The sequence below is a fragment of the Lycorma delicatula genome, chromosome 10 (genome assembly GCF_047948215.1).
Source record: "Lycorma delicatula isolate Av1 chromosome 10, ASM4794821v1, whole genome shotgun sequence".
NCBI classification, from domain to species: Eukaryota; Metazoa; Arthropoda; class Insecta; order Hemiptera; family Fulgoridae; genus Lycorma; species Lycorma delicatula.
The window spans coordinates 112,376,039-112,395,407 of NC_134464.1; the positions used below are offsets into that span (position 1 = coordinate 112,376,039).

Consider the following 19,369-nt stretch of genomic DNA (forward strand, 5'->3'; position numbering starts at 1 on the left):
ATCTCTTAGCTCTGTGACCATAGCTACAACATTTGAAGCACCGCTGTACATTTACGTATTCCTTGACCCTACATGACATGAAATCTAAAAATAACCTGTCGGGCTTCTCCAATTAACCGGAGATCAAGTGTCGACCCGATAATATCAAGCTGACAATTGGTCTCCGTGGGCATTAAGTCATACCTAGCATATTCATATATCATATGATAAACATCGTCCAATAATTCGCAATGTGGATACATACCAGAGTCCATCAGGCCGAATTTCCGTAGTCTGTACCTAAAAGCGTCATGTCCTGAAAGAAATTACGTCACATATTTGTTCGGGTGTACCCAACAGTCGTCCCGCAGTAGAGGAAAAATGGGGAGTTAAGCACAAGTAGTAGAGAAAAAATGGGGAGTTAAGCACAAATTCAAGGACATTCGACGCTGCCGGGTGAGGTGTGACTTGGGTGAACCCAATGTGCGAGCTAGATGTGGCAGGGTGAGGACCTCGTGCGAGGTTATAACAGCGACCGACAGCCCCGTGCGAGGTTAAAGGCCTCCGTGACGCTAGCGGTAGCCTCTCATCCGGAAGTCTCGGGTTTGAATCCTGGTAAAATAGTAAAACCTCTTAAAACATATATTTAATAAAATCTACAACAACGAGCGACTGAAAGCTATGATCTTCCGTTCTACAGAAGTCAAGCGAGAGATAACATTATTTATCGGTTCGGCAATTAACTCTATACTATTATCACATCCTGTTTTGTTTTTTTTCGAATTATTGGTCACGCGCATTCCGGAAACACTCAGACATATATACCGTTACTAAGAATTGATACAACGTTTCTCCTCCCACAGTTACTTTCCGTTACATTATTCGAAGGCTACAAGTCATGTCATTTATGCTACAGCTTTCAAAATGTACGCAGTTTCTTACGTCGACCGACAAAGGTTAACTAATATATTTATTTTAAAATAATACATTATTAATAGTGTGCTTGTATCTTCAAATAGTTGTTAAAAAGTGTAGTTAAATATTTGCTAAAAGTAACTGATTGCAGCTGGTTTTTATTAAACAACGTCATCTTAATAAGGTAATGGTTTAAGGTAAGCCCTGTAAGTACCAATGGTGTTCTCACCTAAGTTTTAGTTCAAACATTATTTAAAACCTCCTTAGGTAAGAAGGTATCTTATAAATTAAAAGTTAAGAGTGTGGATTACGAATAATAGTAGAACCTCTTAAAACATAAATACATAAAAAAAGTAGACTAATAAATTTTAAAAAAATTAAAAGAGAACTATTAATGATTTCCTTTTTTATGTTGTCACACAGATATAATTAAAATTAAATTGTGATATATATGTAAAAAATTAAACCTATAATTATTTAATTCATAATAATTTAATGTAGATATTTTATAGACTTGTTTACGCGCCCAAAGTGCCACACCCATATCGTTTATATCGTATCGGTTATCATTCGTTATGTAGTCATTACGTATTAATGACGGTAGAGCACCGGGAGGCGATGTCTGTGTGTGTGCGCGTGCGTGTGTTGACAGCAGACGAACACGCATCGGTTTACCGATTATTTTTTCCTTATAAACAAGAAAAAAAATTAAAACTAATTCCATGAATCGACACGATAAATAGTTATTACTTTTCCTTATAAACAGGAAAAAAATGTGAGAACAAAACATTTCGTGGGGAGTTCGTGGGAATAAGATGCACTAGTATTTATCTTCTGATAACCAGCGTTAGATTTACTTAAACAGTGGGCATCGGTGTTGGGAAGCTAACTAACTTCTTCATGGCGCATACTACAGGAAGATTTCACGAGTGACCATCTGAAAATCTCTTTTGAAGTCAACCTGGAATAACCGACGGTACAACAAAGGAGACAAAGATGGAAGCCTACGATGATTCAATCACGCGCCTTTACTCAGGCGGTAGAAGGAAAAATGAACGCAATAAGAGACAGAAGTTTGGATGGGTTCCTTACTACCGTATTAGTTAGACTTAGACCATCACCAGCACGGGAGAGAAGGAACATATATTGGTGGACGCCTGAAATCGAGATTCTGAGAGCATCAATGTGGCAGCTCGCAGGAAATTACAAAGAGATAGAAGGAACAGGTTCGACGAGATTACGCGGACTGAAATCCGGTTTAAAAATTCCTGCAAAGAATTTTGTACAGCGGTCAAAGCTTCCAAAAGAGCGGCATGGAAGCGTTTTGTATCAGAGTTGGAAGACGACGTGTGGGAGAAGATGTACAGAATTTTTATGAAAAGGTTCAGTGCGCTCCTCCTGCAGCTTACACGGGAACAGATTCAGCAAGGGATCGAAAGGCTGTTTATTATTAGAACAGGTGAACAAGTGATAAAACCAGAAGTTCGGTAGAAGACGTTTTTCTATAGACGAACTTCAATGGGCAATTACCCGTATTAACCCCAATAAAAGTCCGGGTCCTGATGGGGTGCCAGGTGTCCTGCTAAAAGATTTGACTAAGACATATTCATGGATAGTTCTAGAAGTATTTATCGAAGCGGGGAGCGGCAGCTTCCCCAGAACATGGAGAACCGCTAGTTTACTGTTATACCCCAAACAACAAATAAAGAATACGGCGTCGGCACTCCGGCCGACATGTCTTCTACCGACAGTCGGCAAATTATATGAGGTTGATAGCAGACATAACGGGAGAAAAAATCAGTGACTGAAAGCTTATCTCAAGCACAATTTGGATTTATACATGGTAGATCCATCGTTAACACCTTGAGAGGAGTGGTGTTATGGGTGGATACATTTAGATGGTCCTCCTGGATGCCTGCAAATGTTTAACAGCCTTCCATGGGCTATAGTGTTGGACGAACTTGAACAAAGAAATATAAGCACATATATCCGTGCAGTCATTTGTGACTTTTTGAGTGAACGAGCGTTGATTGTTACTGCTGAGGACGGCAAAGTATGGTTCCAGATGCAAGAGGGAGTCCTACAGAGCTTTGTCCTGAAACCCCTCCTCTGGAACATTTGTTTTGACATTTATCTTGAACTTAAGATATCCGGCAGGAGTCTCCCCATTGGCCTATGCTGACAACCTGGCACTGTTGGTGACACGACCTGTCACCAACCGTCCGATTGAAGATGAAGTTGAGCAGAAAGCAAACTTGGCGATTGAGCTGGTGAACAGATGGCTCAAAGACTGTGGTCTTAGTCTGGAACCTAAAAAAACACAGGTTTCAGCAATTACTGGCAGAAAAAAATTAGGACTATCTGTGTCAGTATGGATGATCACATAATAGAGATGATAAAGCAAGAAACATACTTAGGGATTTGATAGTCAGGAGCATACAACAAGCATATTGAAGAAATTACGATAAAAGCAGAAAAAACAATAAATTCCCTAGGTCGACTGATGGGACACAAATGGGATCCCAAAGCATCAAAATGTAAAGTGATATTGGCTGGTGTGATATCTATCATATTATTTGCAACTACTGCGTGGTACACAGTTTTTAATACACAAAAGAATATAAGAAGATTGAATTCATTACAAAGAAGACTTAATCTAAAGATCTCTTTGGCTTACAGAACAGTGTCCACTGTCGTGGCAGGAGTCCTTGTGGGGATCCCACGGATTCATCTTCTGGCAAGGAAACGTAAACATATGTATGAAGGTATGAATCACCAAGATGCGGCTGAAATGCTATTATTACAAGAGTGGCAGATGTAGAATACAGCCCATACTAGCTTGTGGACCAAACAACAGATACCCAAACTGCGCCCATGGTTGCATAGGGGCCACAGGGAGATGGGATATTAATCTGCCAGTTTCTCTCTGGCCATGGGGAATTTAGAGACTATCTAAACAGATTCAAAAAAAGAGAATTTGATAACTGTGTTTACTGTGGGTTATCTGACTCACCACAGCACACACTCTGATTTTGTGATAAGTGGTTGGACATATGAGTAAGAGAACAAATCACGAATATTACCCCAGATACCATAATAAGCTATATGCTACGTGGTACACAGGAATGGAGAGAAAAATAGAGAATGTGACTACTGTAATATTAGATACAAAAGAATCAGATAGCAAGGGTTGGCTCCAGGAAGTGATATAAGATTAAAATTCAACTAACGGCTTGAGAGGGACTCAGGAACAACATAGTCGGGTCCAGATTACCCCTCTCTGGTTGGCCAATGGCAAACAAAGATGAAACCCACAGCAATTATCTTACCCTAGTAAGTTTATGAATAAAAATTGATGGTAGATAAAGAAGAAACTCTCTATGGATAGTTTTAATCCAGGCAAAAAATGCAATGGAAAATCAAGAGATGAATAGAGGAAACAGATAAAAGGATAGGGATTAAAAGGAAAAAAAATTGAAAAGACCGAGTCCCAGCCACCAGGGAGAGGCCTCGGAATGACTTAGTTGGACCCAGACTATCCCACTCTAGTTTGTTAGAGGCATGGCAAAAGAAGAAATCTCAAAAGATCCGAACCGGTGAGCCGACCTACCATACCAGACATACAGCCGGTGGATGGGGAGGCTTGTTAGAATCAAGGGACAATCTGCTTGGGCCGTGCTAAACTTTAATGCAAATCCGTCCCAAGTAGAGCAGAGAAAAAAAAAGTAATAATATTAAATAAAATTTCATCATAATTCATCCTCCACCCCAAAAAAAATCTTGGGTAGCTTTTTATTGATTGTACATTTTTCAGTGAAATTTTTTTTAGTATCATTTGTTTAAAAAATCAAAATTTTTTGTGAAAGATGATTTTGGAGGTGGAGGAGCTGAAAAAATACTATTTTTTTGAATTTTTAAAACATTTTTTTTTGTTTATTTAAACAAATAATGATAATTTCAAAATAGAACTTCATCATAAATTAATTCTACAAAAAAAAAAAATCTTAGGTACGGTAATCTTTTCATCTGTAATTATTTTTTCACTATATAAGAATAAATAATAAACTTATGCCAGGAAATAAACTTAAACCAATCTCAGGAAAGTATTCGAACTTTATTGTTATTTTTTCTAATTCACTTCAAATTTCATTTGAAGCATAATTACCATCATGCAATGAATTTAATAACATACAAAAAGAAAACCCCATAGATAGTAAACACAGCTGCCAATCATGCTCAACTATGCACAGAGTCTCGCTAAAATAATTAAGATATAACTATAATCATCATGTAAAATAAAATTAACGTGACCTAATGTTAATACCTTATAAATTCCAAGAAGCAGAAGAATAGCAGATAAGAAAAGAAAAACTTGAAATAGACCAATAACTGCAGAAGTCACTTCAACAGCTGAAAATAGAAAGGCAAATACAGCAAATTAGAATTAATAACAAAAAATAATTATTTATTCTATCGTAACTGTACTGCTTATAAATCCACTTGTATGATTATATCAATTGTCACACCTCAATTTTAAAAATAATATTAAATATATTCTACTTTTTTTCTACCGCATTGGATCACTTAAGTCAGTAGTCAGTTTTCCTTCTGACTTTCTTCATTGGCTTGGTCTTCTGTATTTACCTATCAGATATGATCTTTCTTAGTCCATCTGAAACCCTTATATTTCAGGTTGTTTTGTTTGTAGAAAAATATCTTTTTTTAGAATTTTTTTGATTTTTGGTTTATCATTTGCAAAACAATTTTTGGTTAATTTTTGGAAGAAAAACCAATTTGATTTTTGGTTTATCATTTTGCAGAAAATTGCATCTTCAATTTTCAGTCCAGTCTCTTCTAGGTCTTTCTTTATTTCTGTTATGTATTTCCCACCTTTTTTCAAGCTCAGGCTTCTGATTGCTAGTTGCTTTAGTAATTTATTTCCTGACATTTTTATGATGTGGAAAAACTAAGGGCTGATTCAAAAGTTATGGTTTTATATCTATCAGAGTGTATAAATTTTTTTACGATTATATAAATTACATTAGTCCTTCAATAAAAAAATTCTTAAAAACACTTTTAATTTGTCAAATCAATCATTTTTAAATCTGGAAAATTTTCTCTATTTTATTACAACAGAGAATGAGGAAGATTAAATTATTTATTCTATCTTAGTTTATAAATAATATGTAAAACTAAGGATTCCTTTGATAATAATCATGTCATATTTAAAAAAAACTAAATGTGATTTTACATTAGATTGATGGGAATTTGGGTTATTTTGTTGTACTACTTGCATCCACTTAAATTTGAATCAACAAGGATGCTGAGAAAGCTGGAAAAAATAAAACGGGATTTCACAAGGTGTTTTATGCTTGGATTCTTAAATTTAAATTTCAAAAAACAAGATTTATCAACATTAAAGATTAAAACTGGTAGGAATAACAATTTTCTAAATTAATTATTTAGAATCACCTCACACTGATGGCACAAGACCAATCATTCTCAAGTTAAGATCAAAAAGTTAGCATGATCAATAAAGAAGATACTCACAAGGGCATTTTAGCATTATGGATCAGTTCAACACTACTGTACTTGAACTGACCTCTTCACTCTCCTTCCATTGTAAACCAAAATTAAATTTATCTGTTTAATTAAAAATATTATTAAATAAAACAATTGTATTAAGTGTTAAACAATTTTATGCAATTTGAAGTGGGCATTTTTGAAAACTTAATAAAAGAGTAAAAAATTCTTCTAAAATTGGCATATTTATTAATTAAAACTAAAAACTTGTTTAAAAACTTTAAACTTGTTTAAAGCTTGTTTCATACAAATTTTTAATTTGTTATTAACACTGCTATTTAAGTTAAATTTAATTCTTAATAAATAATTATTAGAAGAACTTAAATAAATTCAATTAATGGGAGTGACAATAGAAAATCAGTTGAAATTATTTCTTTCCACCACTGTATTGTCAACTCTTTTTTGATCAGGAAAATGACTTTGTACCTAACTGAATCTTTCAAATAATATTGACAATAAAATTTTATTTTATTGTCAATGTTATTTTTATTTTCAGACTTGTGCAGAGATCACCATTTACTCTAAATTTGGAATTTGTTTTTTTTCTATAAAAAATGCAAATAGATATGCTGATTATAAAAAATTCTGATTTTTGTAGAGATGATGCACATACTAAATAAAATATTCTCTTTGATTTGAGTGTAAAATTGTAAAATTTATATATAAATATTAATGAGGTAAATTTTACATTCAATGTATCTTATCTGTTTGCACATATCAGCAATTGTACTTAGCTTGTTGACACATGCAACTGTTTTGGTCAAATATTTATAGAGTTGTTCTTTAATAACAGTCATATTTGTTGTTTACATTTAACGTATAGGGTTGCAATGCCAGTCTAATTGTGGAAGGCAAGGAGATGTGTTGAAGTTTGTGAAAAACTGTAATTGTATTAAATATCATTATTGCATTATCGATGGAAAAGAAAAACAAAACAACAATAAATATGGATATATCCAGTTGTGGCTGTAAGAAGAGAAAATTCATTTTTAACATTTATTTTCCAAAATAAGCAAGGACAAAGAACAATTTAATATTTAAATTTACTCAGATATCTTCATAAATTTACTCGGATCTCAATAACTATTTAACAAATTCTACACAATCATAAAAGTTGAACAGAACAGTTTTCAACTTCACTTATTAATTGTTCCATTTTTTTGTTCTTTCAATGATTTTAATTGCTGCAATTTAATTAAATTAAAAAAAGTATTCAAATTTAGTTAAAAATAAGGAAAAAATGAATAATGAAGAGTAATAAAAGATATAAAAAATATAAATAAAGAATTGAAGGAATAAAAACATCCTAAAAGCTATTGTACCTGACAGGAGAAACCTACAGAATGTAGTTATTACATTCTGAATTGCTTAAAGTACTGGCCAACCAACTCAGGCAGTTGGTTACCTGAGTTGGTTTGCCTGAATTATCTTCTCCTAGATGAAGATAATTTGATTATCTTCTCCATCCATAGAGTCTGTGAGAAAAATATCAGGCGGCAGAATTAATTTAATTAATTAAATTAAATTAATTTCACTGTCCCAAGAGTAAGTCTAACTGAGATGATTTCTAATTCAATATTTCATATTAATAAATATACATATTACCTTCAGAAAGTAGTTAAATAGTTTTTATTTGGATGACACTTCTTATAAAGCAACTAATAAAAATAACTATGATTTCAAAATCAAATGTAAATAGCAAATTCTTAACACTGAAGTCTAGAATGCAACTAATAAGTCATCAGATATGTTCAACTTCTTGTAATATGCACAATGTTCTTAATTTTACTATTATTTTTGTTTTTTTTTTTTTATTGTGATTAAAAATTAAAAGACATATTTTAAATTTTGTGTTTGTTATTTTCATAATTTTGAAGCATTTGTTATCTAGCCATATCAGTTGAGCTGTGCACTACTATGGTAAATAATTTAGAATTTATATATAAATTCAAATATAAAATAATACAATCACCTGGAAAAAAGGAAAAAAGTTGAAAACTTACAATGAGTTTCCAAGTTGGGCAGTAGATTGTATTTTCTTGCTAACTTATTATAATTTTTGACTGCAATTTTTTTCTTCTGTAATTGGTACCAAGTCACCAAAAAATAGATTATGTCATTTAATGAATCAATCTAAAAAGTAGAACAAGGAAATTAAATAAGCACAACATTTTTTTTTAAATTGGCCGGCATAACTTTCTGGCTTCACTGGGAAAGTTTACTCTTTGGCTACAGAGGGCTTCACTCTCAACAGACTACTATTTAGTAGAAAAATTAGGTGGAACATTACAATGTATGAATATGCAAGCAAAGAATTATTAAAAAAAATTACTCTACTCTTTAAGTAAGATTTTGAGGTGACTAGCTCCACATCCTTGACCAATCGTAACAAAATGAAACGCATCAATGACCCTCATTCAAAAATTATCATAAAAAATTTCATAAAATTTTGTTTATCCATTTTGAAGATACTAAGCAAAACAATGATGATAAGTGTATAAAAAAAATTAGTGTTATTATATCTCCCATCTCTGAATGAAACTGCAAAATACATAACTGAAAGTTATATATATTGGACCCACCTAATTGGTATAAAAATGAGATCTAAAGAAAAAAATGTTTTTGCCTTACCCTCTATGGAGTTTTGAATTAGATCATATACTATTAGAAAGTATCATAATTACCTAAGGCGGATTAAATTAACCCTTAAGGAAAATTTTGAGATGCTGAACCCATAAGGTCTGAATTTTACTGCCCCATCAACCACTTGTGACAAAATTAAATAGAATTAATACCCCATTTACAGAAATCATGATGGACCGATTTCAATCCATCTAGTCTGGAGATATCAAGCAAAAACTGGGCAATATAAAATAAAAATATGTATTTGAAAAATATTAAAAACAAAACTGAAGCAAACAAATTTTACAACCAGAAATTTTAAGCCTTTGTTACTTTTCCAGCTACATACTTATACAGCGAATTATATAGTTACACTGTATAACTAACTATATAAAGGAGAGTATTCTAGGTCAAATTTAGCATGTTGGTGGTTTTTGCAGATCTTGATGCTTCATGCATGAATGTCTCTAACAAAAAAATAACACCATTTTACCATTGAAAAATGTCAGAAGGATGTACATATGAATACACTTTTTGTACAACTAATTCATGATTCTAATATGATGAGCTAATAATTGTAAACTAAATCCTAGTAAAGGCAGTTAGTTACTTATATACAGATTTGAATACTAGATTTTGGATACCAGTTTTCTTTGGTGGTTGGGTTTTAATTAACCACACATCTCAGAAATGGTCAACCTGAGACTGTACAAGACTACACTTCACTTACATTCAGACATATCATCTTCTGAAGTAACACCTGACTGTGATTCCTGGAGGCTAAAGAGGATAAAAAATAAAAAATTGTAAACTTGTAACCAAATTATGTATATAATTAGAGAAACTATGGAACCCAATAAGCATTTCAAATTCTCACACCTACAAACCCTAAATATAAAGTAGAATGGTATTTGTTTTATTCTGAAACATAGAAGTAGTATATCCCATTTCTATATGCACAAAAAGAATTGGGATTGGTTTAGAAAAGAAATCAAATGGGAACAAAACAATAATTAAAATTTCGTATGTTTTTATCCAAGATGGTCAGTGATGATGTTAATTTAAAAATATAAAACCAAACCAAATTTTATAAAAATATTATTTTATAAATTAATTTCAAAACATTTTCAGTTGTCTTTGTGACCATCTAAATAACTGGTTCTTACATTGATAGCTGCTGATGCATTACTGTTTAATAATTCTGCTTAATTAAAAACATCCCCACTAGTAAGTAATTCCAACTGACACCAGAGTGAAAACAGGAGCACCAGTCACTGAAAATGGTCCAAAGATAACTGACAGAAAATGTTATTTAGTAACTAAGTTTAGTATATTAAATTGTTTTAATATAAGATTTGCCACAGTTTTTTGTTGTTGAAAAGATGTACATTTTTAAATTGAAAATTATAAAAACTATTTTAGATTTGATTTAGACATTTAAAACTGTTATCAAATTTTGAAATGGTATAACTGTTTTAAATATAACTGAATTATTTATTTTTTGCACTTAGTTTAAAAAAAACAAATCGTTACCTGATCCTTCCACTAAAATACACAATCTTTAACAAAAAAGCCACCATTCTATAAAAGATGCTAGAAAACATAAAGAAACTGCTTCCATTAATTAAACTTTCCTCAATTTATAATTATTTTATTCTGTATTATTTAAAATGGCTAGTTCTAAGAGAAAAAGGCTAAGTTTTTATTATAATAAAAATAATTTTTACGATATCAATGTGCTGTCATCTAGTTTTACACTCAAACTCTGTCTATTCTTACATGATGCATTAAGTATGCTCTCTTGTTAATATATAAACTATATATATATACATATGTAGAAAGTGAAGTTATCAATGTAGCATTGTACAACATAGTAATAGTAGTTAGATTATTGAATAGACCCAGACTACTGAAGAGCCAAGAATGAAAAGTTTTTGAATTTTTGCATACATTTTTCATTCTTATATTCTTTCATGTATACATATCTAATTGTATAATTTATGTTTGTTAAACTACATGTTTGTGTAATACATTTCTTTTAGCTTTTGTTCTTTTATAATAAAGCACACATTTTTTTGTTGTAATATTTGCTCTGCCTATTGTTATTCAATATATTACAAAACAAAGAATGCTTCTACTCAGCATACCTTATTTAAATCAAAATTAATCTAGTGTCATTTTCTCAACTGAGGTATCTTGCATAATATGTAAGATGTTGTATGTTATTTGACTTTAATTTTAATATCTATTAATGAGATTATAAATTTTTTTTTGTAGGTAGGTGAGACCCACTAACCCACTTCAGAATGTTCTTGTAGTCATTATTTGTCTATTTTCACCTATAATTAATATTAATATATACTTTATGATAAAGAAGAATTATTTTATGATAGGCATTCAAGAACAAGATAATAAATACATTGTTTTTAGTTTTATCGAATTAAAAATGTAAAACATAATATTTTGCAACTAAAATTTTAGTGTTTCACATTTTAACATCCTCCAGTGGGTAAACTGCAACTGAACTATATGCTAAAACTAAGTTTTAAAGGGTGATTCAGAGAATGTAAAACATCAGATGGTTATCTTTCTATCCACGTATTAAAGGTGTTCCACAGTTAACATTTTTAGCCCATCATAATTTTATCTTGTTTCCAAAAAAATGTTTGTGCTTGATAATTTTTTAATATCAAGTTGTATATGTTGCTTGATAAGAGTATAAAAAGGATTTCTAGAAAGCATTTCAAAATGGCAGGTGCTGAAATAGATTTATTAAGTTTACAAAGAGACTACTCAATCAACAGAGGGAGGTAAATAGGGTAGTTAAAAGGTTTTTTGTGTTTTCATGAACTTTTATCGGACCATGTATTTTAAATATTTGTATATTGATATCAACATTTTTAAATTTAGCAATCCATTCTGAATTAAGAATCAGAAACCACCCCAAACTAATTCATTTTACAACAAAACCAACCCTTATTTTAGTGGTTTGGTTAAAACTATTAACTTCTATTTTTTTCCAATTTTGGTCCTTGATTTAAATTTTTTTTTTTATTAATTGCAGATTAGATGGAATGTTGGGGTAGTTTCATCTTACTTGCTTGGGGAGTTAATCCCTTATTTGATTTTATTAACAGGTAAACAATTCTTGTTTGTCCGTAGTTTTTATAGGTTTTATTTTAGAATACCTAAAAAAAATATAGTTTACAAAGTAAACAAAACATGACAAATTATTGGACAGTAAAAGATTACATATCTATTTCAAAAAAAAATATTAGAGTAAATGTTTAATAGATTTAAACTAGAATTATAAGATTATTATTTTTGTTCTTTTAATGTCAACCCACAGTACATGTTATAAAACTGCTTTGGTTGCTCATGGATGTTTTTGTTAAAGAATGTTATTTAAAAACTTCTTCATAAATTAGCATGATGAAATGTAATGACATTAAAAAAAAATTAATTTTAAGATATCAGTTTCAGATTATGTTCAAATTCTGTTTCCAAAACAGAACTAATGAGCCAGATATATAATTCCTTCTCCTGTAATTACCTCTGGTAGAGGTAATACTTTTAATGGCACTGGTTTGAAGTGGTTACAGAATTCCTTCGATATATTGTTGAAAATATACATGTGGTTAATATCTTTAATATGTGTCCTGTTCCTATTAGGTAATTTGTAAAGGCTATTTCTAATTTATTTCTTGTAGGTATTATTTATCTGTGGATGAATATGAATGTTCATCCTGTTTGTCCAAAATGCTATTTACAAATTAAACTGCAGTATACAAATTACACTAAATTTGATAATGCAGATACTATTGATGTAATAATAATTACATCTATTCATAATTATTTTGTTTGTGGTTCTGATCCACAGTAATGTTCTTTCAAGAAAATGTTGGCAGTTTGTACAATCACTCGTTGATGTATGTCAACCAGTGTTTTTTATTAATTGGTTCATCATATTAATCAGTACTAGAAATGTTAACTTATTTTACACTACTCAACAAATACTACATTTATTTATTTAGAAACAAAATTTCTCAAATCATATTAGGATGCATAACTTAATTAACAAAAGTAAAATAAAAAATAATAATAAAAATATGATATCCTTAGATATTCTAATATGTATATACAAATTGTCTGTTGTTACTTTTATATATTTTTCTATGCTATATATATAATCACTTACCAGTGAAAAACAAGCGACTACTCTGGATATAATAAAAGAACTATATGTATTTAAATTTTCACTTAATTTCAGCATGTTTACCCTGAAATTAATAAAAATCATTAAATTTTTAAATTAGCTTATTAAGTACAGTTTTAACTAAAGGTAACTGAGGAGCTTCATTCAGCTATGTAGTCACAAAATTTTATCTACTTGAAATGATAGTTTATGGTACCTTAAATATTATCTTAAACAGCAAGAAGTTTCATGTCAATGCCTCGTATGTTTTCGTACAGTTTTTAAGCACATTATAAACAAAGCTAATATGTTAAACTGCCTCCGTGGTGTGAGTGATAGTGTCTTGGCCTTTCATTTAGAGTTCGAATCTCAGTTAGTCATGGTATTTTCACACAATATAAAATTACCATTTCACCTCATCCTCTGAAGCTATACCTAACAGTGGTCCCAGAGGTAAAAAAAGTTTCTTTCTTTTAGTTGTGTCTATTATTTTTATTAATTGTTGTTACTAGAATAAGAACACTATTAATTTAATATAGTTAAGGGAAATAATTTGGAAACTGATTCTACAGCTTGAAATAAGGAAAAACGTTCATACAAACATATGTTTGAAAACGTTTTGTAATCAAGTTGCAGCTACGAGAAATTTCACTTGGATTTCAGACCCCTGGTGAAATATGATCATAGTGAAGTTTTTTAAGGATTTATATATGGGATAAACTTGAAGGTTTCTTATGTTTGTTGACATGAAAAATCAAATAAAACATTTTTCAGAAGTTTTCAGCAGAAACATCTGCTGAAGTTTTCATGATACCCAATGTAAAACAGAAAAATTCAGTGACAAAAAACAAGCTTTTTAGATTTGTACTACAATAACTTTGTTAAATGTCTAATGAATGCATAAATTTTATTATCAAAACTTGTGGGTTTACTTCTGATAAAATTGATGTAATAAAGTCTATTAAAAACAAAACAAAAACTGTTATAAATTTGTAAAAATTAAAACAGCTGTTTCAGTGCAATCAATTTGGATCTTTAAAATTCATCACAGAAGCTTTGAAGCTTGTACGTGAGAATATGGAAATTAAATTTTTTTGCAAATGAAAAATGCCATGCCTGACTGGGATTCAAGCCCAGGACCCCCAGTTGAAAGTTCAAGATGCTACCACTCTGCCACAGATATCAGGAAACTGTTTATAAAACGTGGAAACATAGAACATAAAACTAACAATATGATTGCAATAAAGTGATCAGCATCTTGCTGTCTACAAGATCCAGTTACTGTACAGTAACCCATCCAATACTACTATTAGCAGTGCCAATACTAATTCAGACACCTCAAGACACTGTGCATCTACATACAGAGAATTCCGAAAGTTGTTGTGTACTGGAATTATGGAAGTGTAATGATGAAACTTTCTTAATTATATTACTCTGTATTTTTATTTCATTATTTTATAGAAAAGAATAATACAATACCTGAATAGTTTATAAAAGGTGTTGAAAATGATCTCCTCCAACATTAATACAACACTGCACATGTTTCAATTTGTTTTCAAACACTTTAACTAGCTGATGTATTGGAATGTCTCATACATAACCCATTATTGGGTTTTTAGCTTGTCAATCATGTGTGGTCTGTTGCGAAACACTGTTATTTCACTGTTCCCTATAGAAAGTAATCTGGGATTGTCAGATCAGGCGATTAAGCAGGCTACAAAAAAACCGATCAAACTGATTTGTTCACCAAAAACATTTTGTAAAATAATCATTGACCTTAATAGCTATGGCACCATCTTGTTGGAACCAACTGTGATTGATTTCCAGTTCTGTTAACTGATAAATGAAATCTGATAAAACACAACGACCACTATTAACTGTATTTTCAAAAAAAGATTGGATCCATAATGTGTGTACTACTGACACCGACCCAGACTCCAGTTTTCGCTTCATGTAATTCACGGGGGTTGGTTGTCAATCACAGTCATGTATTTTGTGAATTAATATATCCTACCGCATGAAACCATGTTTCATCTGTAAAAAACATAATGTCAAGAATACCTAAGTAAGTTTTGACAATAAAACGTTTAAACCATTGACAATAATTTAGTGTTTCTGCATGATCTGTAAGGTTTAAGTTTTTAAACACAGATTACTTTGTAGGGGAAAAATTTCAGTTCTTTTCTTACAGCTTTATAGGCGGTAGCAAGTCCGACATCCTGCTGCTGTGTTAACATATGTATTGGCTTTGGTGGACTTTCTTTCATACCATCCGAAATATCAAACATCTTCTGTTCGTTTAGCTTAGGTTTAGCTTTAGTTCGTTTAGTTCTTCCACATCGATCAGCGTCTTCAATAGTGGCTATTGCCTGAAAGTTTTCAATAAGAGTTCGAACTGCATTGCAGTGAGGAACAGTAATATTTGGAAACTTTTCAGAAAACTTGTGCTTCGCTAAATCAGTATACTTGTCACCTTTACGAAAAATGTGTTCAACGAGAAAAATGCGTTTCTCTACTGAAAATACCATTATGTTTTTTGCAACTATTCATTTTGGTAAACAAAACAAATTGAAGCATGTTCAATCACAACTCAACAACTGACTTGTTGGTTTATTACTGAGCAATGCCCAACGAATCCACAGGGCATCCAAACTAATGCCGAAAGAGCAAAATTCATCACATAATTCTAAACATACTGCACAGTGACTTTTCAAACATACTGTATTTACATTTTCTGAACTTAGACAAGGTAATACTTGAATACTTGCACACATTTCTGGTAATAACTAACTGCTTTATAAAATTTAATAGGTAACCACATTAAAAAAAAGAAATCTTTTTGATTTAAGCCTGTAAGTTTTTAAATTGTGCTATTTTGGATAATTCAAGAATTCAATTAGATTAATCAAACTTAGTAAACAAAAATAGTAATTTTATTGTTTATTACATGTCATATTAGATCATCTAGCTACTCTACAAGTAGTTAAGGTCACATTGTATTTTAAGAATCATTAATGAAACTAATTTATGAAATATGCTCTGTTTTTGTCCACGATCAACAGTGATATTAATTTTTAATTTTTGTTATAACACCCATCAAACCAAATTTGTGTTAACATTATAAAAATTTATTTTAGAATATTTTTTATATGCTTTGCAAGTTCAGGTAGGTAGTTATAGCAAAACTTGAAAATTTAAATAAATTTTATGCAAGTTCAAGCTATAATTCTTTCTTCAATCTCATAAACATACTGAAGTAGGTGCAACCAGAAAATATGCTTGGAGAAAATTATTTGGTTCCAGAGGAGTTCTGTCATGAAGAGATACATTGTATAATATACCACTGAAATGGAAACAGCAAGTTCCAGTAGTATTAAAACAAAAATTAATATTGATGAAAAAACAGTCATTACACACTAATTTTCTGAACAGCTTATTGGTGAGATTATTTTAATCGTGAAACAAAAAAGGTGTTATGGAATTAGGATTAATAGTCAAATCTTGCCTGGCTGGGCATTTAAACTGAAGTCAATTCATTATCTAACTCTTCAGCCTCCTCCACATCTTTATCATTGGCCATATTTTCATTGACTCCCATTGTTTCAAAATCTTTCTTAACTCAGTCACCAATCTAGCTTGTATCATCCAAATAGCTGTTTTCTTTCTGGTTTCCACATATTTTTTATTCGTTATTTTTCTTTCTTATTATATGTCCCAGTCACCTAATTTTTAAAAAAAATTATTGTTATCAAATTTACCTTCTAGAAAAATTTTTGAACTACATGTTTTCTCCTCTGTTGCCCATTTTCTTGTAAAGCCTCAAACATTATTGAAGAAAATCTGCTTTTTTCAACTGTTTTTAACTGTTTGTGCCCTAATTTTCTGCTCCATTAACAAGTACATCTATTTTATACTTCCTTAATAAGATTCTTTAGCTGAACATTATATTTAAGATGCAGAAGCATCACTTGGCAGATCTTATTTGCATCAATGTTGCAAATAAGGTCTCCACATTACTATTCTAACTCACGTACTCTTCAATTATTTAAAGAACTGTCCTTTTTCAGCATTAATTTCCTAATTGTTTAATCAACTCACCTATCTCACATCCGTCTCATGTCACTATCCTATATTCAGTTATTTCTCGATTGAATTTTAATCCAACTCTTCATGCTGTATCAATTAAAATTCCAACAGTTCTGTTCTCCAAAAATCATGTTATTAGCAACGCAAGCTTCCTTAAACCTCATATCTAAAGATATTTCTTCTTCTAATATTGTAACTTTTTCAGAACTCTTTTCATCACCAAATTGAAAAAGTTAGATGAAATACAATCTGCTTGTCTTATTCCAGTCTCAACCTTTAGAGCACTTTTATCTCTAAATTTATAATTGACATTCATAATGAACATTTTAGCAATTCCAATCAATTGTCAATATTCCTAAATAATCTATTATTTTGTACAACACCTCGCTCTGTTAATGCTGTTAGAACCTTTTCAGAAGTGAGTATTCCAAAAAAAACCATAATCATAATTTGTATAAAGATCAAATTTCAGTGAACAAGATCTATGTTTGCAGAAAAATATTCCTAATTAAAAAAAAATAATAATTTTATATATTTTTTTTATTATTTATAGTTCACATTTTGCTAGATTCATTCTCTTTAAATAAACAACAAGGGGTCCCAGCTGATTAAAGGGTAAAGTCTATAAGCCAGTGCTAATGAAGGAACATAAAAGAGAGATATTCAGAACTTCTTGGCAAAACTCAGTTTTGGGAATGATGAAAAAAAAGAGAAATTAAGGGAAGAACTTCAAGAGACTGTAAACAGTAGAATGTGAAAAACAGTCGATGCTGTAATATCTCAAACAGTATAGGGAAAGTATGTTAGAGCCTACAGTCATTAACATAATATTAAAATATTTTGTTGTACTTTACAAGTATATTCCTTGACTTCCTTTTCTTATTTTTTTTTTCTTTCAATGTGTAGTTCTGTAAAGTAATACTATTTCATATAAATAGCAATTAAAGGCACACTTAATTATATTTAAAAAAGTAAATAATGAAGGATTTGTAAAGATACTTTACTTGAAGAGATTATTGTACTTGATTCTAACTTAACATTTATATAAATATAATGATTAGCAAAATTATCATTACATAACTTTTTTGATGCCAAATATTTACATCACCGGAACAAAAAAATTCATCAATTTAACACTAAAACCTACAATATGTAATTTCCAATTCCCTAAGGATATTAATTACTCACTATATTTCAAAAATGTATTATAAAATTGATTAAATTAGCTTGTTTCTCTATAAATTAATAGCTACTGAAAATTAATATTTTATAAAATCACTATTTAAATATCAAATCAGCTATTACCTAAATTTGTAGAATGATGACAACACTATTAATAGATTTATTGGTCTTCACAATAAAATATTTTAATTTAGCTATATTATAAAACACAATTTATCAATAAATCTCAATCACATTTAATCCAGAAATGAAAAAATCTAGCTTAATTATTTAAACATACTGCATTATTAACACCCATGATAATCAGCTATGTGGTTAGTAATTTCCTGTTTATTATACTAAAAACAGATTATCATACTACAAATACACTATATTCTTTTTCTTACTTTGATAAAAGAAAATTAATTATAAAAAACATCCTGTAATAAATACTTGAATTTTATGATTAATATAACAGGAAAAATGTAAGGCAATGTTGCAGATTAAGAAAAATAATATCTGTTGCATTTACTGGTTTTAAATATGAATATTTAAATATTTTTAATGTGAATATTTAAAACCAGTAAATCATAAATTTTAAAGATGATAAGACCATAAAGTTTATTATATTTATCACTGATGGTAATCTAAAAAATAAACACAAATCAATTTGCATCATTGGTTAAGTTTTTTGATCTAATAGTTTTATCTCTTGGAAGGGGTCCCTTTCATTTAATTATTTATGCCTCTCTCTCACATCAAATAAATTTCAAGAAAATTAACTCAAAGAGCTTAGCTTAAGATTAATTTGTTTTATACCTTCAGTTA

At 30.4% G+C, this 19,369-nt stretch overlaps 1 protein-coding gene across 2 annotated transcripts in view; it reads right to left on the reverse strand.

Annotated features, from left to right (window-relative positions):
• Positions 1 to 18,838, reverse strand: part of LOC142331466 (uncharacterized) — a 32,843-nt gene extending 14,005 nt beyond the window's left edge. The window contains exons 1-4 of one of the 2 annotated variants that reach the window (XM_075377402.1): positions 18,686 to 18,838; positions 13,298 to 13,379; positions 8,481 to 8,610; positions 5,219 to 5,304 (exon numbers count right to left, since the gene is read on the reverse strand). In XM_075377402.1, coding sequence (XP_075233517.1) covers positions 5,219 to 5,304; positions 8,481 to 8,610; positions 13,298 to 13,372 — 291 coding nt within the window. In that variant the 5' untranslated portion in view covers positions 13,373 to 13,379; positions 18,686 to 18,838. Of the gene's footprint in view, positions 1 to 5,218; positions 5,305 to 8,480; positions 8,611 to 10,878; positions 11,036 to 13,297; positions 13,380 to 18,685 lie in introns of those variants that run through there. The other variant, XM_075377401.1, reaches the window with a different exon arrangement.
• Positions 18,839 to 19,369: the final 531 nt, after the last annotated feature.